Source organism: Podarcis filfolensis (genome assembly GCF_964270895.1).
Source record: "Podarcis filfolensis genome assembly, chromosome: 15".
Taxonomy (NCBI): domain Eukaryota; kingdom Metazoa; phylum Chordata; class Lepidosauria; order Squamata; family Lacertidae; genus Podarcis; species Podarcis filfolensis.
Window position 1 is genome coordinate 999,855 of NC_139618.1, and position 15,374 is coordinate 1,015,228.

Here is a 15,374-nt window from a genome sequence, read left to right on the forward strand (position 1 = left end):
TTCTTTTGGACAAACTGTTTATGAACACTGCTACAGTTAATTCAGAACAAAAGTGGCAAAGCCCTTCATCATATCAGAACAAATATTACATTTTGCAAGACCTACTAGGCAGCTGCCTCCTCTCCACAGAATCTAGTGTTGTCTGCACAGGCCGGCAGATGTTCTGCAGGGGTCTGAGCAGAGCCCCTCCCTGGAGATGATGCTGATGCTCCACCCGTGAGCTGCTGCAGCCCCTTCTCTCCCCCCCCCCCAAAAAAAAAACACGGCATGGGGGCCCTGCTTGGAAGGAGGGTGGGACATCTGGAGGCAGCTCAGCTCAGGCACTTTTTCCTGGTCTTCAACACTAGCAGAGAGGAAAGCTTAGATCGGAATTTCAAAAGTTTGTGAGAAACCTAAAGCTAACGTGAGTTTTAGGAATTCTTTTAGGCAAAAATTAGAAGCTTCAGTGCCTGTTAGGATCAAATCCAGCCTCTTTTTTCTCATGGCCTCTCCCTGGCCCCGATCCTGGCATGGGGTGGGGAGAGAGGTTAGGCCTTCTCTGGCGGGGCTTCTTCATTCATCGCCCTGAAAGGAAACAAGATGGCTGGGGTCACCCAAACAGAGGAAGCGTGGCCCTGGTGGGGGTCAGCACCTGTGTTTGGGGGGGGGACCCCTGACGCAACTTACTCTGCCTCATCCTTGGTGATGATCTTCCCCGAGTACAGGACCTCAGCCACCATGGCCACCATGGGGTCAAAGTTCAGGCTGGCCACTGCAGTCACAATGCCATCCCTGCGCAAGGAAGAGAGAGGGCTGGGTCAGGATTGTCCCCCCCCCTCAGGATCTTTCCCATCAGCCCCTGCTGCCTGTCCCGTCTTTAAGGAGAGATTCTGAGGAATGAACCTGGGACTTGCCAGCAGCAATGTCCCCCCGCCCCCAATGACGGGTGCCACTCTGACAAGCCTCTGCCCTGCCCCCCCAGAGCAGAATGAGTCCTGCATGATTCCTGCATCGCAGGGGGTTGGCCGAGATGTCTCTTGGGATATTTCCAGTTCTAGGTTTCTATCTGCAGAGGTGCTCTTTCTGAAACTGTCAGGCCCAATGTAAGAGGGCGGGATTGGAGAACACCCCTCCCCCGCAAGGTGGCAATGGATTCCCATCATCCCTGACACTGACCAACAGCATTTAGGGGACCCCCCCTTGCTGTCTCCCCTTCCATGCAATAGGAGTTAGAATGCACATCAGCCTGAGGGGTGGGGTGGGGGAGAAAAGGGATCTATCTGCCCCTGCCTTAAGACAGTTTGGAGCGTCACCAGCATTAATGCTCTATCCTTAACCCCCACCCAAAGAAAATGCTGTTTTATCGATCAGAAAATGCTATATTGTCGATTTAGAAATAATACGATATGCCTTATGCTGTAATTCTGATGTTCAGCTTATTTGTTAGGTTCCGTTTTGCTGACCGAATTTCATAAATTGCAGTTGTTTTACTGATTATTAATTAAATGGTTTGTGCTGTACTTGTTCTGTTCTGTTATTGTTGTTCATTGTTTTGTGAGCCACTTTGGGTTTCATCTGAATGGAAAGCAGCACAGAAATGCAACCAATCCAATCCAAAGCTTCTCTGCAGCGCTGGGCATGGGGGCGTCTGCACTGGTAACTGGGGCCCCTGCTCGCCGCCCCCCCCAGGACCAAGCGGAGCTCTTGACTCACCTGATGTAGAAGATGAAGAACTTCTCCTGGCTCAGATCTCCCTTGAGCACCGTCTCAGTGTAGCCGATCCCGCAGCCTGTCAGGCAAGAGGGCAGCAAAGTTTTGGGATCCAACAGGATAGTTGGCAGGGAGCTGGCAGAGGACTGAGACCCCTCCTGGACATGAGGCTCAAAGCTCTAGGATGGCATTCTCTAGGTGGTTTATACAGATATTATGTTTTTATATTTTGCTGGAATCCGCCCAGAGCGGCTGGGAAAACCCAGCCAGATGGGTGGGGTATAAATAAGAAAATTACTATTATATTTCATAAAATTCATACAGCACTAGACTAAAAAAACCCAAACAAACTGCCAAGTGGATTTACTAAAAGATAAAAAAGAGGAAATGAAGAAAAAAATGCGGCAGTGCTTTAAAACATACAAAAGTTAAAATGTTAAAACAGGTTAAAAATCACCTCTACTCTCTAAGCACCTGGACAAGCTTGTCTAAACAAGAATGCTTTTAGCAGGTGCCAAAATGAGTACAGCGAAGGCTCCCGCTTGATATCAATAGGCAGGGAGTTCCAAAGTGTACGCGCTGCCACACTAAATGACTGGGTTCTTACAGATGTAGGGCTGGGATTATGGGGCAGCGCCAGTTGGTTGGCTCCTCTGCCTCCTGGCGGCCTTGGGCCAGGAGGCTGGTGTGTGCCCCGCCCCCCTCGCCTACCTGCATAACGGATGCTCTTGGCCTGCAGCTTGGTCCAGAAGAAAGGCACCGTGTGCAGCTTCTCCTGCCTCTGCAGCATGTTGAGGGCAGCCACACGGCCTGTGGGGAGAGAAGGAGAAGTGGGGAACAGCCCTCAGAGGAAGGATGGAGGGGGGGCTGTGGTCAGTCCTCTAGGGATCACTCTGAGGACACAGCAACTGAGCAGGGACAGCTGCCCCCACCCCTTTCTGGCTTTTCTTACGCTCCGCCTGTCTGCCCCTTCTTCAAGAAAGCAATCCTCTATTCTCTGCGGTCAGTAAGGGCTAGAAACCTGATGTTTCTTTAAGAAGAAACACATGCAAGCTCTAGGCTCCGGGCAATTAATTCTGCAAACGGTGTATTTGGGCTGAGGGGACTGCCCTGAGGGGTGCGCACATTCCTTCCCCACTCCTGCAGTGCCTACCGTGGGCTTGGGCGATTTGCCAGTGGCAGATGTCGATGTTTTTCCCTCCGAGCAGAGCCACGGGGAAGGAGGCCACGTCCCCAGCAGCGAAGACAGAGGGGGCGCTGGTCCGCATGAACTGAGGGGGCAAAGGAGATGGTGGTCAGAGATGGGGAGGGGACAGAGGGAGGGGGGTCCTCTGCATCTTCCACCTACCAAATCCACGACGATGGCACCTCTGCGGTCCAGCACAATGGAGCTGTCCTGAAGGAAGCTGGAATTGGGGGTCACTCCTGGGGGGTGAGAGGGGGGAGTGAGGTGGTGGCCATGCCCAGCTGGCACTAAAGTGCTTTGCTCTGGCCTCTAGCCTGGCATTGCTGAAGCCCTGGCCTGATCCCTCCTTGCCAAGCCATGTGACTTACAAATTATTTTCTATCTCTGTGTGTGTGCTTATTTATTTGCTTGTTTGAGGGGAACACTAAGCTCCCCCTTTCAAAGCAAGATTGTGACCCTGCTGGCATGACATGCTAGAAATCATTGTAGCTAAAATAGCAAAGGATATGTAATAATAATAATAATTTATTATTTATACCCCGCCCATCTAGCTGGGTTTCCCCAGCTACTCTGGGCGGCTTCCAACCAAACATTAAAAACAACACAGCATCAAACATTAAAAACTTCCCTAAACAGGGCCGCCTTCAGTTGTCTTTTAAAAGTAAAATAGTTGCTTATTGCCTTGACATCTGCTGTACCACTGAAGACATTTTTATTATTCTGTGCCGAGATATTATTCTTGAAAAATAAATAGAAACATACAGAGAAAGAAAGAAAAACCATTCCAGTTCTGCAATGGGTGGGTGGCAAGAGCACCAAACCTTGTTGCCAGAGTGTGCAAAGGGCTTCCAGCTTTTTGGGGTGTGGGGGGAGGAGAAAACACCACCATCCCTGTATGTGGGGTACAGAGCCTGGGCTGCCTGCCCTGCTGCTCATGGGGGACAGCACTCCTCCATACAGCCCAACCCTTCGACTCACCTATTCCCACCACCACCACATCTGTGAGGATCACCTGCCCGCTGCTCAGAAGGACCTGCGTGACCTGGGGGTAGGGAAGGAAGAGGAGGAAGGCAGCTGTGATTTGAGGACCTGCCAAGCCCTCAGCCTCCCGCTTTTGTGGTCGCTGAGCTCAGCCCCTGCCCCCCCCCGAACAGACCTTTCCTCCTTCGCCTTGCAGCTCTGTCACCTCTGCCTGCAGGTGGAACTTCACTCCCTGCACCTGAAGCATCTGCAGAGGTGGAAGGAGACACAGGTGTTGGCCTTGGAGCACCCAGGGAGGGCAGGCAGCCTGCACCTTCTTCTCCTGGGTTGCAGCTACTACACTGGGGTGCTCTGGGAGGGCGTCACAGGTGCCAGAAAATGCCCACAAGAAATTACCCCCACCTTCTACTTCTCTTTCCAAGAGGTCGCCCCATAACCCAGCCTGGAGCTGTTCCAAGACCACCTCCTAGCCCAGCCTCAGGGGGGTGGGGGGGAGGAAGGTCCAATCCACCATCAGAGCATGCCAAGCAGGCACTCTGGCCCTGAGCTCCCACCTCTTCCCTCTCTAGAAATCCCTCTGGCTCCATGCCTGGGCTGCTCACCTTCATGGCCACGTGGCCCACCTGGCAGCCCAGGGCCGCTTGGTATGGACACTCTGCCCTCTCAATCACCTCGATGCAAGCGGCTTTGCCCACGAGGCTGGCGGCCACTTCCATGCCTGCAAGAAGGAGAGGAGGTGCCTCACTCGGGGGGCCTTTTTGGGGAGGGGGTGCAGGGGGGAGAGGCCAGCTGCACCTCTTTGGTCCTAGCACCTGCTTCGCAGAAGGTTCCTTCTGCAGCTGCTCTGTCCCTGCCTTCCCCCCTGCTGCTTGCCAGGCCCACCCAAACTGAGCCGCCTGGTTTCCATACCGATGAAGGACGCTCCCACAATCGCCACCCTCTTGCCCGTTGCCAAGCGCAGGATCCGGCTGGAATCTTCGGGGGTGAGGAGGACGCAGACGTTCTGGAGGTTGGCGCCTGGGCACTGGAGACGCCTGGGGCTGAAACGGGGGCAAGAGGAGATGGGGCTGAGCAGGATGGCTTGGCTTATGGTAGGGGCAGCGTTCAAAGCTCCCATTGTTCTAGGCATGTTTTGCGACAGGGAATTTCAGTAGCGCGAGCAGTTTCTCAGCTCTGGGCGCAATACTGGACCCTTGTGCCTGGGAGCGGGCAGTGCCTACCTGCTGCCCGTGGCAATCAGCAGGTGGTCGTAGGTCTGCCAGGTCCCGTCACTGAACTCTGCCTTTTTGCCATCCGGGTCCAGAGACGCCACCTGCAGCCAGGCCAAAGAGAGGACCCGAAGGGGGACTGTGATGGAGTGTGATGGACTGTGATGGGGGATAGGCAGAGTCCTAGAGCAGTAGAGTTGGAAGGGACCCCAAGAGTCATCTAGTCCACCCCCATGAACTAAATCTGCCCTTAACATCTTCCTCCGTTGAGCCTTTGACCACAGTCCTTAAATGGCCTGGGGAAGAGCTTGGGCTTTAAGAAAAGCCTCATCCTGCAGGACAAGGGTCAACACTGCTAGCTCCTCCTCATCCTGCCTTTCTGTTTGTCCTTTCCATTGTTCTGAAATGGGGGCACCCCATTTTGCATGGCATGAGACCCCCTCCTTATGCAAAGGTGCAGGGGTTTGTGTGGCATCATCCATGTTAGTGTGTGGGGGGTCTCCTTTCAGTGTCCTAATCTCCCCCTCCCCTCACAGGTGGCAACACCACTCACCTCTTTCTCCATCCAGACTTCGATGCTGTGAGCATCCAGGAAGCTCTGAGACCGCAGGTAGATGTCTGTTGCTTTGGCACCCAATGCCTATGAACAGCAAAGGAAGGAGACCTGCTTTATACCAGTGTTATTTTTGTTGTTATATATTTATAAAAGCAGAGACATCACCTTGCCAACAAAGGTCCGTATAGTTAAAGCCATGGTTTTCCCAGTAGTGATGTATGGAAGTGAGAGCTGGACCATAAAGAAGGCTGATCGCCAAAGAATGGATGCTTTTGAATTCTGGTGCTGGAGGAGACTCTGGAGAGTCCCATGGACTGCAAGAAGATCAAACCTCTCCATTCTGAAGGAAATCAGCCCTGAGTGCTCACTGGAAGGACAGATCCTGAAGCTGAGGCTCCAATACTTTGGCCGCCTCATGAGAAGAGAAGACTCCCTGGGAAAGACCCTGATGTTGGGAAAGATGGAGGGCACAAGGAGAAGGGGACGACAGAGGACGAGATGGTTGGACAGTGTTCTCAAAGCTATGAGCATGAGCCTGACCAAACTGCGGAGGCAGTGGAAGACAGGAGTGCCTGGCGTGCTCTGGTCCAGGGGGTCACGAAGAGGTGGACACGACTAAATGACTAAACAACATTTATTTATACTCTGCCTTTCCTCCTGACATGGAATCAAGGCTGCTTACAGCTAAAAACACTGGGGGAAAACAATAATTTTAAAACTCTTAATTTTAGACTTCAGCTGCTGGTGGAAAGACAGCAAAGAGGGAGCCTGTCTGGCTTCAATAGGCAGGGAGTTCCAAAGCTGCCTGGGAGAAGACACCTTTGAAGACTGGGAGCACCCAGCGCATCTCTCCCCAGCCCAGCAGTCTTCTAAAGCAGGGGATTAAAAAAGTGGTGGGGTTGGCTGGGTGGGGTTCCTGCTAAAGGGCAGTATAAAAATGCCATCATGTGGCAGAGGGGGTGCCCATCTTTTTGGGCAAGTGGGCACAGGTAGTGCCTTGGGCACCAGCCACAAAACGGCTGCCATGCAGAATGTGGCATCGTACACCATTAAACGACTGTCATGCCCACCCTGCACCCGGGCAACCTTGTGCCTACCCAGAGAAGGCCAGTGCTTCCTGCTGGTCCTGGGTGGGCAGATCCCACCATACTGATCCTCTGTGCCAGGAAAAATGGGCAAGGCAGCCACACCACCCTCTCAGTTCTCAGAAATCACTTCAAAGGTGCCTCCACCTCTTGCCCCGTAACTTTCCTTCTACAGAAGCTAGAGACATCCTCATTGTAAAAAACGAAAGCCCCCTGAAAACCTTGGGTGATCCCTGGTGTAATGAATGAGGGGCAAAGAGACTTCCCACCCTCAGCGTTTTCAGGTATTATGAGCCCCACTGCTCATGCCCCAGGCCCCCCAGAGACCTTGCTCAGCTTCGTCTTGTCATAGGGCAGGTGCTTCTCCCGGGTCACCATGACGATTCTGCCAGTGAAGCCCTCCTGGCGAAGGATCTCGGCACAAGTCAGGGCTGCGGGGCCTAGGGAGGAGAGGGCAGCCTGGTGAGCAGTGATGACTCTTTGGCACTCTGGGTGATGCCCCCCAGCCTTGGCCCTCCTGGACTCACCTGCCCCCAGGAGCAGCGCCGTCTGGCTGTTGAGCGGGTTCCGTTTGCTCATGGGCTTCACCCTGTGGCTGCTCTCCAGGTCCTGCCAGAAAGTGGGGGGGCAGGTGGGGAGAAGAAGGGTGTGAGCCTGGGCTGTGGCTGGGCAGGAGGAAGGACAGGCAGCCAACACCATGGCCCCCCTGACATCCAGCCTTGAGAAGGGGAGGGGAGTCAGAGTTCCTTACCTTAATCTTGGCCGTGACGTACACATGCCCACCGTCCACAGTCACCTGCGGAGACCCAAAGGATACTGACTGGAGCTTGGACAGCAGAGGGTTAATGGGGCTGCAAATATCCCTTGATGCTCTGTAGGAAGTGGGCACAGACATCTTTTGGTGGCTCTCTAACTCCCCCCACCCTGCACCAAGGTAACTGAGGGCGTGGGGTGTCTCTGGGGCAGGAAGCCAGGGGGAGAGCAGGAACTTTTCAAGGGAGACCCAAAGAGAGACAAGGTTTCTGGGTCTCTGGGGAGCCACTCCCTCCAGGGATCTGATGGGGAGCAGTGCATTTTGGGTATGTAAAGCTGTGCCTGCCAACTTCACCTGTGCTCAGCCTGTATACTGGTAAGTGAATGCCACAAAATGCTCGTTAAGTCTCCTGTGACTTTTCCTCCCAGAGGAAATCAAAGCCCAGGCAAGTCCTGCATTTGTGGGACTTCTCACCCCCAAGGGAAGTAAGTGGGGCCACGTGGAGCCATCCTCTTTCCCACTGCAGCATTTGTGGACTGGCCTCCCTCTACTGAGGCTGACCAAAGGCCAGGATTCCGGCTGCCACAGGCATTAAAACACACACTGATTTATATGCTCATTTTGGCGCCTTCACAGCTGACTCAGTTGAGGCTGACTGTGGTTGTGGCCACCAAAGGCAGCTTATAGCCGTAATAATTCACATGGCACAACTGAGTCAGAGCCTTGGTCTATTGAGCTTAGTATCCTCTACTCTGACCTGCAGCAATGGCTCTCTGGGATTTCTGGCAAGGAATATAAACCTCTCCTGGGGTTGAACGGGCCTGAAGAAGTCATCCCTTCCACAGCCTGCCTAAGGGCCTTGAGAGAAGAAGGCAAGCCAGCCGCTCTCGAAAGGGAGCACCACAAGCTCCGGTGCCACAGGCGAAAAGGCCCCGCCATCCGTCCGAAGGGGCAACAAGATAAGCAGCAGGGCCTGGGCGGGGAGGCTGTCCTTCCAAGATCCTGGCCCTGAATTGGGCATGCAGTGGAGCACAGGCACTCTTAGCAGCCCCTTCCACCCAGGCAGGGAAGCTGCGCAGCAGGACCACAGCGGAGGCCTCCCCCTCCCTCTCAGGATGAAAAAGGCCCCTTGGCTCTCTGTGCAAGGAAGCCCCAGCAGATGGGGCAGTCAGAATCAGAGCACACCTTGAAGGATGTGAGGCAGTCCAGGGTGGGGTATTCCTCAATGTCCCCCGTCTTGAGGCTGAAGCAAGCCCCGTGCCAGGGGCAGCGGATCCGTCCCTGTCCCAAGTAGCCTGGAATTCAGACGGAGAGACCAGCTGAGCAGGAGAGAGAGAAACAGGCAGGGAGGAAGAGAGATGGGAGACAGGCACTCCCTTACCTTTGCTGAGGGGGGCTCCGGCATGGGTGCACCTGCTCCCTAGAGCGCTGAACTGCAGATGGTCCCTCACGAGCAACACCGGGTGCCCAGCCACCTCCACCTCTCGCATCCTGCAAGTGGAAGGGAGACAGGTGGCCCTTGAGAAGCAGAGGCTCCTTCTCCCTCCAGAAGCCTATTTTTGGGAGAGTTTGGTGATGCTCTCCAGAGGAGTTTCCTAGGAACTGGACTCCCCCACCCCACACATCCAAGGGAGCCAGGGACTCCAGGGTTTAGGGTCCAAAGGAGTCCTGCAGGAAGGCAGGGATTGTCCTGCTGCCAGTTGCCCCCCCAATTGTCCAATCTCCTGCCTCCACAACAGCGAAGGCCAGAGGACCAGGACAGATGCTCCAATCTCTTTGTTGACTCAGAGCTCCAAATGCACCAGGTCTGCAGGGTGGATGATTCTGCACCGTTTGCAAATGACAGCATGTCTAGCTTGCTGTGAAACGAGCTAATGTGAAAGCAGGAAAAGAAGCCTTTGCTGAACCTGAGCTGCCAGACAACTCTGCAAGGCCATGGAGACATGTGCAGATGGGTGGGGAGGCTTGTATAAGACCCAAGCAGGAATTATGCAAAGGCCTTTGCATAACATGCAGGCTCATAACATGCCGCCTGGCTCAGCTCCTGTTCTGGGCAGCCCGATGGCTTAAGAAACCGTAATGGAAAAGAAAGCAGCCCATGCACAAGGCCAGGATACATATATTGTAAAAGTGGGAAGGGAGGAGGGGAACTTGGCAGCCTTAAAAATGTGTCCTCCCCCCGCATCCAGATACTCTGCAGGTCTATAAAAGGGCAGAACTGGGAGGGGCTGGGTAGCCAAGCAGAAACCGGAGGAAGAGGAGGCAGAAGTTAGTAGCAGGAGGGCTGGGTGGGGGGAGCGGGGAAGGAAGGAAGGAAGTCTTCCTTCGGGAGAGGGAGGGGGGAGAGAGGGAGAGAGAGAGAGAGAGAGAGAGAGAGAGAGAGAGAGAGAGAGAGAGAGAGAGAACGCTTCCCTGTGTGTGTATCTATATCTGTATCTATATATATCTGGATCAGCCCACAGCTTTCAAAGACTAGACAGATCCATGCAGGAAAGAGAAGTCAATCATTGGTTATTAGCCTCAAGAACTTCATGTGGAACCTCCAGGGACAGAGGCAGTCTATCACTGAGCAGCTGGGGAGAAGCGACAGGAAAGGGCTGTTCCCTCCGTGTCTTGCTTGGTGGTCTTCCGTGGTGGCACTGCTTCTGTTCATATAGCCAAAACAAACGCAGCAATGCTTTTACCGCTTCCCTGCCATCTATACTCACTCTCCGTCACACATGTCGTCCTCCTGGCAGACCTGCTGTGTGACCACCGTGTCTCCCCCTTCCATGGCTCCTGCTGGAGGCCCAGAAGAAACAAGGTCAGGCAGAGAATACAAGGGCAGACCCTCCCTCCCTGAGCAGCCTCTCTTGTCTGCCCCCCACCCTGGGACCTCTCTCAGCAGAAGGAGCGGTGAGATGAGTGGGTGGAAGCACCCAAATCCACCCAGGCCACACCCCAGCTCATTAAGTCTGCATTAACATTGCCCAGCTGCACACTCCAGGCAGGGAGTTCCACAAGGCAGGACTCAGTCAGAAGGAAAGGGAGCGAAGCTTGCTTTTTTTCTGACATCAAAGACATTACATGAAACATTATCTCTGACAATGATGACACCAGAGTCCCTCATGTTGCGTTTGTAAAAGAAGAGAGCCCAGGGCAAATCAACGCATAATTCCTTGCTAGAAGTCGGCTGGCAATGCAGTGAAAGCACTCCACACACTCTCAGAGGCACTCTCTTCTTTATTAGAACACACTATCCTTTCAGCTGCCAAGCACCTTGTGGTGGCTCAGCCCTCAGCAGTTTCTGATAACACCCAGCTGACAGCCCTGAGTTGAGAGGGGGGGCTCAGCTCCGTGGCAGAGCTCACTGTTCTGCATGCAGAAGACCCCAGGCCAGCCCTGGGAAGTGTCTCCTGCTGAGAAATGACCCAGCAGCCGGTGATGGCGAGGCAGGCCCAGTCCTCCTTTGCCTGGGACCAGAGACAGAGAGAGAGGCTGCCTGGCAGAGGGAGGCAGGCCAAGTAGAGATGAGGGTTGGGCAGACCTCACTCTTGTGGGACCTACTTTGTGCTCTCTGATTAGGACCCCCAAGCTCTACCAATCAGAGTCAGGTGCAAGAGACAGGCAGCTATGGCATGGGAGAGACAGAGAGGGCAGGGGAGCCTCCAAGCACCTTCTGAGCTAAGGGCCTTTGTTCTCAGCGGCAGAACCGTTTAATTTAATTTTATAAAATGTATACACGACTTTGTAAAAAACAAACAAACCTCAGAACAGTTAACAAACAGAATATGATGTGACCTCGCAGCCCTCTCCCATAAATCCGCTTTGAGGTTGGCTGCTTCTTACAATCAAGCAGTCTACTTCTCATGAAATAAGCATGACATAGGAACAAAGCCCCACTCCTGATCAGCATCTCCCCCCTCCCAATTCAGGAGCCTAACTTAGCACACCCAATGCTGTTCCCCTGTTTCATTTTACCGCAGGGCAGTTGGGAGCCCCTCACCCCAGCTTCTCTCCTCTCGGCTCCTGGGGTGCCTCTTTCCCAGTGTCACCTCCCTCAGTGCTCTCACCCAGCCACAGCTGGAGCGGCCAGTGTCCTTCTACATCTCAGGCACCTTCTGGCGTGCTGCTTGCGTGTGGGAAGGCAAGAGGACGTGCCTGGGGGAGGGAAGCTACTGGGCCGGAAGAGGCAGAACCAGGTGCTTCGAGTGCCATCTGTTTATTTTTTGTGAAATTATTCCTGGTCCTTCAATGGCAGATCATCAAATACAACTTTCTATCAAGGGACCCTTCCCCTGACACAGAAACAAATGGCACCATGACAGAGTTTGCCCGCCTGGCGCCCAATGCATGTTTTGGACTACAACTCCCATCAGCTCCTGGGTCAGCACCACTGGATAGGCTATCACTTGGGCTTGGATTGGAGGGATCTGGGTTCAAATGTCTATCCGTTGACTGGAGAACCTTCAGCCAGCCTCTCTCTCTCTCTCTCTGCCTACCTCACAGGAACGCCATGAGGGTTCAATAGCTGCTGTTACAAGACAGAGAGACAGTGCATAGGAACATAGGAAGCTGCCTTATACCAAGTCAGACCATTGGCCCATCTTGCTCAATAGTGTCCACACTGACTGGCAGCAGCTCTCCAGGGCTTCAGGCCGGGGGTCTCTCCCAGCCCCACCTGGAAATGCCATTGGGGATTGAACCTGGGACCTTCCGCTTGCAAGGCGACATTCTACCCCTGATTACTTGGGATGCTGCCTTCTAACAACCGGCCTGATCACCTAAGCTAGAATGGTGGCAGGCAGGGAAAGGTCTTCCTCATTGCCAGAGACCCTTCCAGCAGAGCACAGGGAAACATCGGTGGCTGCCCTCCAGATCCCCTCAGCATCCTCCTCGCCCCTAGCTATGAGCCCAGGCTGGCTGCGGAGAGCCCAGCAGGCAAGGCCAGGGAGGAAGCAGCAGCCTCCCAAAGGCAAGACAGGTTCTCTGTCCCCAGGGGGGAAATCAGATGCTGGCCACCCTTCAGACTTGGAGGCAAGCCCCATCCCTTGTACCTCCTTCAGCCTGTGCTGCCAGGGAGGTGGCCTGTGGTAGTGCCAGCGAGGCAAAAGCAAGTACTCACGGCCTTGGATTCGGTTTCCCTGGAGCTCAGCTGATCTGCCTGTGGCTCCTTCCCTCCCGGCTTCTCCTGGGAGAGAAGGTGGGCGTGAAGAGAGGCAGCCGGCCTGCTTCAACCAGTTCCTCCTCTCAGCTCCTGCCTCCAATGCACAGCTCCTCCACGGCTGTTGCTCTGCTGGAAACTGGGGCCCCCAGGGGCACCCCTGTTGCTCCGGAGGGCTGAGACCTGGAGAGGAGCTTCTGGATCTCCTTAATCAAGGTGTCAGAAAGGGAGTGTGCAGACTGCCCATGGGGTAATGAGCAGCTGGGCCTGGGTGTGGCAGAGGCTTGGCAACTCCTACATCACATGCAATGAGGCAGGAGTTGCTCCATCCATTTCAGGACTGTCTACGCTGACAGAAAGAGAGCCATTCCTAGCCCTCCCAGGAGATGCCACTGGGGACTGAGCCCAGGCCTTCTGCATGCCAAGCAGGTGCTCTGCTCCTGAGCTACAAGGACCCTTCCCAAAGCCAGCCCAGCCAAGGACACTTCTTCTTGGACTTGCAGCCTCAATCCTCTTCCTCTCCAACTTGGGGGAGGCGAACAGTAATACTCGAGCCCAGGCTGTTGGGGCCTAACTGCAAACCATCTCTCCGCTGCCCCTACAATCTTTGGAACTCCCTGCCTATTGACACCGGGCAGGTGCCTTCGCTGCACTCTTTTCGGCACCTGCTAGAAGTGCTTTTGCTTCGACAAGCCTACCCAGATGTTTGGAAAGTTGATGTGAGTTTTGATCCATTTTTAATCCCTTGTTATTTTAGCTTTTCAAATTGCTTAACTTATTGCTGCTATATTTTCTTAGTAATAATTTCATTGTTTTATCTCTTCTGTAAACCAGCTTTGAGGTGTTTTGGTTTTTTTAATAATCAAGTGGCAGATAAATTTTATGAAACAACCAGCAAAACTTTCATTTGTATAGACCAGCAGATGTGAAGAAGGTGGACAGGCCTGTCTGATGGAGGATGTGGAGGGGACCCAGCAGGCAGATAGGGAGATGGGCAAGATCCTGCTCTCTGGTGAGAACAGCCTCTGAGTCAGCAGGAAAAAGGGAGAGGCAAGTCCTGAGCAGAGGAGCAAAGATGCAACAGGTTGGTCCTCTAATGACTGATGAGTCCTTTATTGACTGAGTCCCTTATTAGAGGAAAGTCTGCAAGTCTGATGTTGCAACAGGGACCTGAGAGTGACTTGACTGGCTCTGGTATCGCTTGGAGAAGCACAAGAGTGTGCATAAAATCAGCGTTGCCAGAGGTTGGGTGTCAGTTTAGGAAGAAAGGCATAGCTTAATAAACTTTGGCAGAAAATTTCTGGCACGGCCTCCCCTACAAGTTGCAGAGTAAACGATGGGGGGGGGGGAACCCAAGAGAAAGCATGGCCATGGGGCAAAGCAATAGCAAAGGATGGCGCCCAAGACTACGGAATGAGTTTGCTGTGTCAGTGGATAAAGATTAGGCAGGCATTCTCTGGAGGGCTGTTAGCCTTAGGAACATAGGAAGTTGTTTTCTACCTCAGAACATTGATCAGGGCCTCAGACAGGGATTCCTTCCCCAGCCCTTCCTGGAGATGCTCTCTGAGAGTGATCTGGGGAACTTCTGCATGCAAAGCAGATGCTCTGTCACTAAGTTCTGGCCCTCTGACCCTTGGCCAAGCCTGTGGGGAAGAGCGCATACTCAAAGTGTGCCCTCCCACTTTCTCATATGCACACACAGGCTGGTAGCATCCCCACTATTTGATGACTGGAGAAAGGTAGATCTGAATGCCCTTAAGAGCACTGGGCTCTCCCACCCCAAGCTTTGTGCTGATTTTATTTCTTCTTTTTCACCTTTTCTTCTGCCACCAACATTGTCTAAGTCTGGGAGAGGGCAGACAAATTTGCCTGTTTTCCCCTCCCTTTTGCCCCCAAACAGAGCGTTTTGCGCTGGCTGGGAGTGATGGGGATTGTGGTCCAAAGCATGTGGGGGATTGGCACCAGATTGGCACAGGCTGGCATGGTGTCCGCTTTAGCAACGCTTCCCATGCAGTTTGGTGCCTGAGGGAATTTACATGCGCCTTTGCTCAGTCAAAAAAAACACAGATTTTTCTCAATCTGTTACAGGCTGTACTCAGTGTCAAAGTAATGAATGGGCATTATGTCCTGAGGTCCGTTAATTTCAAGGTATCTACTCTTAGATGGGAGCGAGAGATTTTACTTTCTTGGGCTCCATGATCACTGCAGATGGTGACAGCAGTCACGAAATTAAAAGATGCCTGCTTCTTGGGAGGAAAGCAATGACAAACCTAGACAGCATCTTAAAAACCAGAGACATCACCTTGCCAACAAAGGTCCGTATAGTTAAAGCTATGGTTTTCCCAGTAGTGATGTATGGAAGTGAGAGCTGGACCATAAAGAAGGCTGATCGCCAAAAAACTGATGCTTTTGAATTCTGGTGCTGGAGGAGACTCTTGAGAGTCCCATGGACTGCAAGAAGATCAAACCTCTCCATTCTGAAGGAAATCAGCCCTGAGTGCTCACTGGAAGGACAGATCGTGAAGCTGAGGCTCCAAGACTTTGGCCACCTCATAAGAAGAGAAGACTCCCTGGAAAAGACCCTGATGTTGGGAAAGATGGAGGGCACAAGGAGAAGGGGACGACAGAGGACGAGATGGTTGGACAGTGTTCTCGAAGCTACCAGCATGAGTTTGACCAAACTGCGGGAGGCAGTGGAAGACAGAAGTGCCTGGCTTGCTCTGGTCCATGGGATCAGGAAGAGTCGGACACGACCAAACAACAACACTCTTA

General features: G+C 53.3%; 1 protein-coding gene across 15 annotated transcripts in view; it reads right to left on the reverse strand.

Moving 5' to 3' along the window:
* The window catches only part of LOC310750050 (apoptosis-inducing factor 3-like), a 25,788-nt gene continuing 10,414 nt past the window's right edge, over positions 1 to 15,374 (reverse strand). For 5 of the 15 annotated variants that reach the window (XM_083587670.1, XM_083587669.1, XM_083587664.1 and 2 more), the window contains 18 exons: positions 10,168 to 10,240; positions 8,841 to 8,950; positions 8,645 to 8,754; positions 7,457 to 7,501; positions 7,233 to 7,314; positions 7,033 to 7,145; positions 5,618 to 5,704; positions 5,077 to 5,168; positions 4,766 to 4,896; positions 4,459 to 4,574; positions 4,032 to 4,103; positions 3,854 to 3,917; positions 3,038 to 3,114; positions 2,843 to 2,960; positions 2,401 to 2,499; positions 1,693 to 1,768; positions 667 to 771; positions 1 to 564 (listed from right to left, as the gene is read on the reverse strand). In XM_083587670.1, the coding sequence (XP_083443796.1) occupies positions 528 to 564; positions 667 to 771; positions 1,693 to 1,768; positions 2,401 to 2,499; positions 2,843 to 2,960; positions 3,038 to 3,114; positions 3,854 to 3,917; positions 4,032 to 4,103; positions 4,459 to 4,574; positions 4,766 to 4,896; positions 5,077 to 5,168; positions 5,618 to 5,704; positions 7,033 to 7,145; positions 7,233 to 7,314; positions 7,457 to 7,501; positions 8,645 to 8,754; positions 8,841 to 8,950; positions 10,168 to 10,232 (1,599 nt within the window). In that variant the 5' untranslated portion in view covers positions 10,233 to 10,240 and the 3' untranslated portion in view covers positions 1 to 527. Of the gene's footprint in view, positions 565 to 666; positions 772 to 1,692; positions 1,769 to 2,400; positions 2,500 to 2,842; positions 2,961 to 3,037; positions 3,115 to 3,853; positions 3,918 to 4,031; positions 4,104 to 4,458; positions 4,575 to 4,765; positions 4,897 to 5,076; positions 5,169 to 5,617; positions 5,705 to 7,032; positions 7,146 to 7,232; positions 7,315 to 7,456; positions 7,578 to 8,644; positions 8,755 to 8,840; positions 8,951 to 10,167; positions 10,241 to 12,563; positions 12,825 to 15,374 lie in introns of those variants that run through there. The other 10 variants (XR_014541926.1, XR_014541927.1, XR_014541928.1 and 7 more) reach the window with 6 other exon arrangements.